The sequence below is a fragment of the Oncorhynchus nerka genome, linkage group LG16 (assembly GCF_034236695.1).
Source record: "Oncorhynchus nerka isolate Pitt River linkage group LG16, Oner_Uvic_2.0, whole genome shotgun sequence".
Taxonomy (NCBI): domain Eukaryota; kingdom Metazoa; phylum Chordata; class Actinopteri; order Salmoniformes; family Salmonidae; genus Oncorhynchus; species Oncorhynchus nerka.
Genome location: NC_088411.1, coordinates 26,179,977 through 26,184,873, shown reverse-complemented (window position 1 = coordinate 26,184,873; position 4,897 = coordinate 26,179,977). Strand labels below are relative to the sequence as shown.

Below are 4,897 nucleotides of genomic sequence, written 5' to 3'. Positions count from 1 at the left end.
TGCATGACCGGGCTCCACCACATGTCAAGTTTTCCCGAATTTGAGTGCTACCCAGTTTTAATAAAAGCATTTAAAAAATGCATTACAAACAAAGTGAAGCTGATCAAACAATACTTTCAAACTAACCCGTTATTATTTCTAGAGAGCCACAGAGAGTTTTCAAGTTGTCTTGGTTTCAGATGATCCAGGACTGAAGTGTTCCCCCCACGGTGGCATTACAATGAATAGGAATAGATGTCCCTTTGGTCAATGGGACAGTCAAAGGACACCGCCCTGTATAATAATGGGGACGTCATCCTAACAAGACCATTATGAAATGAATAGGAGGGCTCTTTTTGTTTCCCTTCTCTCAAGCAGCACTATAAATACTCCGAGCGCTCTTTTACCTCACAACAGAGCAAGAGGTGCACCCGCGAGATAAGATTACTCGCAGCTATCCGGCCAACAAGCCCACTGTGTCGACTCCTTCGTTGTTACCTACACCTCCTTCCCAAAAAGAGGACGGAACTCAAACGACAGAATCGGGTGATAAGAGTGTGACTTAAAAACAGGGCAGAGATAGAGAGGGAAGCAGCGACCTCCTACCCAAACCGAGCTAATAAAATGCATTCTGACTCCAGCTCGAGCAGATCTTCCTCACCAGACATGGATGGGATGTATCTCAGAGACCACCTCAATTCAGTGTCCTCGACGCAGAACGAACTCCTCCAGAAGATGACGAGCGAGCACCTTTCCAGGCACGGGGAAAAGTCACCTGGCGGGAGCAAGTACAAACTCAAGAAGCAAGTGACCGAGCAAGAGATTCAGCATCTGAGGCTGAAAATCAACGGACGGGAGCGCAAGAGGATGCATGACTTGAACCTGGCGATGGACGGCCTCCGGGAAGTCATGCCGTACGCACACGGTCCGTCCGTGAGAAAGCTGTCTAAAATTGCCACTCTCCTGCTCGCCAGAAACTACATCCTGATGCTCAACAGCTCACTGGACGAGATGAAAAGGCTGGTTGGAGAAATCTACGGCGGACATCATTCTACGTTCCACTGCGGGACAGTGAGCGGGCACTCTGGCAACCCAGCGCATCAGGTGCATCCGCTGCTCGGGAGCGCGCTGTCCTCGTCCACATCCTCCACCCTCACCACCACTTTACCGGGACTAACCTCCATCCGAGCACCTCATTCCCTAATGAAGAGTGCCCCTGCACCCCCTCTTCAACTCGGCAGCGGTTTCCAGCACTGGTCAGGTTTACCTTGCCCGTGCCCCATATGTCAAGTACCTCCACCGCCTCATATTCCTATCAGTTCAGCGGGACTGACGAGACTTACAAGTGAAAACAAGGATGTGATGAAGTAATTTGGGACATCCGATACAGAATGGTGTCAACGTGTACAGTAAATTGTGAATTGGACATGAAGAACGAACCTCAATGCATGCATTGTTTGTCTGTTTATTTGTTTTTGCGTATGAGATACCCTAAATATCCTCCCTGTAACAAAGATCCTGTGAAAATACTTTTTTCATGGTAAAACTTTTGCCGGTTATTTGGTGTCACCAGAGATGCATTCACACAGTGTACATATGTTTCTTTGTAAAAAAAAAAAACAACTTCTAAAACATTAAGCTGTAGATGTCTGAATGTAACCTTACGTTTCGAGCACTGAAGGTGATCGTAGCACAACATACTTGCTGTTCTGAAAGGGCGAAGAAAGTTGCATGCAGATTTAATATTTTTGTTTTTTACATCATTTGTGAAAGTGAAGAATGTCCTTTCCTTGTAACAAGGATGGTGAAATCGCATTCTACAGTGTATGAACATTGTATTATTATATATTTAGTTCGAAAAAGGTTGACATTATATGGATCTTGATTACTCCATAGAATTCTGAAAATGCTTTTAGCTTTGTGGCGTTATTCTGTGTCCATTTGTATGTAGAACTTCTTTAGCATGGCTTCAGAACAACTAAAGCATGATTGTTTTGCTGGAAATAATTTGTTATGCCCAGAGACCCTGCGTCTTTATTTTTGTACATTCTTGATGATTGATGAAATATTTATTATTGCCCAGTGTTCCTGGATGAAATTTCAATAAAACCGATATAATGAACCATATATGCTGCTTTGTCTGTCCATGCCATGTCATAATGTATCTAATATGGCCTCAATTAAGGACATTTATTCCGGTGGATTATTTATTCATAGATCAAAGCCATTTCTAAATATATGTTTGGTCTAGTAGCCTAATATGGATGCCTGGATTGGAATCATGCAGTCTGCCAATAATGCCTGGATTTTTTAATGTCACTTTTTAATGAATTTGTAGACCGTGTCCTAACATATCTATAGACTGTATACAACGTTTTAATACAGTCCACATAAGAGGTAGGCCTATTGATTCCTCAACGTAGGATACTTGCTAACTTGTATTTGTTTCTGTTCATTCATTGTGGTGTAGTGACAGCAAAATATTTGCTTTGCAGGCTGGCAAAATAATTATCCAGTGCAGTTGGCAATGTTTACACGTGGGCCTAATACAATATGTTGTTTGAACGTCCACTAGATTACACAAGTGCAGAAATAGAAAACGAAGGAGTTCTGAATACAAATTACACCCATGGGGGTTAGACGAGTTTTGATGCAGCAACTAACACCAGTAGAAACGTTGCTTAAACATCTGGGAGCATCTGCAGAAAAGTGTGGGCATTCTCCTTGATTGCCTTTAGATTCCCTTTAGCCAGAAGACATTTTCCATTTCCCACAAATGAACCAGAAATGAACATTCCCAGTATTTATCCTCATACTGAAAATAAACTTCATTAAACGAATCTTTATCAGTGGGCAGCATAATTATTAGACCCTCATTTTATTGATCACATCTGAATGCACATTTGAACTATCATGTATATTGCTAGATCTATACTATATGTAGCTTACCTAGATAAACACATTTTCTGTCCAGAATTATACAAAATCCTCATGTTTGCTTTATAGTGATTTTCTTGTGTTGACGGAAGTGTTTAGAGAGAGTAGGCCTATCGATATAAACACCCGATAATGAATGGTTTGGCTTAACTTTCTCAAAACATTATTACATACTTTCATTGTTAACTCCAATTTCATGATATTTTAATAACATAATGATATTTATCCTAAATGCACATCCCAACACCACCCTCACTTCTAACTGTTGATATTAGGCCTACTTCTTAAAACAATAACTCAACCATTTTAATAGGTCTACAGTAGCCTTACTAAGAATCTATAAATAATCCATGTAAATATATTGACATGTCAGATATGCCTAGGCCTATATTTTAAACAAATAAATTACTAATACAACATATTTCTGATCATACAATGTGCTTCAATTATTTCATAATTAGATGCGCGTTATGGAACTGTTGAGCCCTTAAATGCTACATGAACCTCCATGGGATCAGAAAGCGCTTTGGCAGGTCCCCGGAGTCCTTTCACTGGCGCATCGCTGATCAGATAGGCAGAAACAGAATGTATGTTTGTGGAGATTACAAGTTAATTGTTCATGGGGGAATGTGGATCGAAACACATCAGAAGACTTCGTTGGGATTACAGGATCCTAAATGCAAGAGATTATGCATTCAGCAGCCATTATTCGAGCATGTAAATGAGCCAGTAAGCCTTTTGTAACTTTGTCGTTGGAAAGCTCAAGTTCTTTCCTCGTAGTAACTGCTGTAGGTTGGGAGAGTGAAAGGGGGAGTTCATTTTACACTTTGTCTGACGGATAATAACAGTTACGGTTAGACTGTCCATGCCAGATGGGGTTTATATAGACGGGTTGCAAGCCCCATCAAAACGAAGCTTTTAAATATTTTGTTCTTAAAACGGTGCCAGGGAAGGATTCTGCCTGGCAGTAATCTTATAATTATGAGATATGTTTAAAAAATAAATACAACTTTTCAGTTTATCAGTTCAGATTTATCATGCCGTAAAGAACATTTACAATTCAGTGGCGTGAGAAAAATGTGCCAGCAGTTATTTAATATCTTAACCTGTTACTCTGCGAAGTATTCTTAAAATTACGATATTCCTAATATACAATGATGCTTGCTTGATGATGTAGTTCATAATATGAACTATATCATAAAGTATGCCTAGCAAGCAAGTATCAATGGATATTAGCAATGCATGCGAATATAACTATGTGCTGTTCTACCATCACTACTGTAACATTGATTGATCTTATTCCAAATTGAGAGTTCACATGCATGCAATTTTGCAAATGCTTCCAGAAAATATATTGGACTCATGTGGATAATCTGACCTTTGTAAATAATAAAGAATTAATATTGGGGCTGCAGGTACCCTAGTGGTTAAAGCGTTGGGCCAGTTACCAAAAGTTTGGGAGGTCGAATCCCCGAGCTGATAAGGTACAAATATGTCGTTTTGTTAACCCACTGTTCCTAGGCCGTCATTGTAAATAAGAATTTGATCTTAACTGACATGTCTAGTTAAACAAAAAATATCATGAATATAGTTCAAACATGTTGTGTGATTACCCTTGAGAGGCAACTATCTGGACAAAAATATGTTATGATGTTTGACCCTCACTCCTCCAACACATTTTACATCAACAATAATGAACTATTGGAAAAAGCAACAGTCAGCAAAATATGCATTTATTTCTTATCATAAAGGCCCAGTGCAGTTAAAAAAGTGATGTCCCTATGGTTTATTTATATTTTCACACTATGAGGTTGGAATAATACTGTGAAATTGCGACAATTATGATAATGCCATTTTAGTGTAAGAGCTGTTTGGTGGGATGGTTTTGGCCTGCCAGGTGACATCACCAGGTGGTAAATTAGTTAATAGACCAATAAGAAAGAGAGTTCAAAACGTATCTGCCAATAACAGCTAGTTTTCA

At 39.7% G+C, this 4,897-nt stretch overlaps 1 protein-coding gene across 1 annotated transcript; it reads left to right on the top strand.

Annotated features, from left to right (window-relative positions):
- Window positions 1–603: 603 nt before the first annotated feature.
- LOC115144614 (oligodendrocyte transcription factor 3-like) lies at window positions 604–1,350 on the top strand. Its single transcript, XM_029685653.2, has one exon. The coding sequence runs from the start codon at window positions 604–606 to the stop codon at window positions 1,348–1,350; it is 747 nt and encodes a 248-aa protein (XP_029541513.1).
- Window positions 1,351–4,897: the final 3,547 nt, after the last annotated feature.

What these genes read in the sequence shown, in the direction of transcription:
- LOC115144614 (XM_029685653.2), top strand. Translation starts at nt 604, where the DNA reads ATGCATTCTGACTCCAGCTCGAGCAGATCTTCCTCACCAGACATGGAT.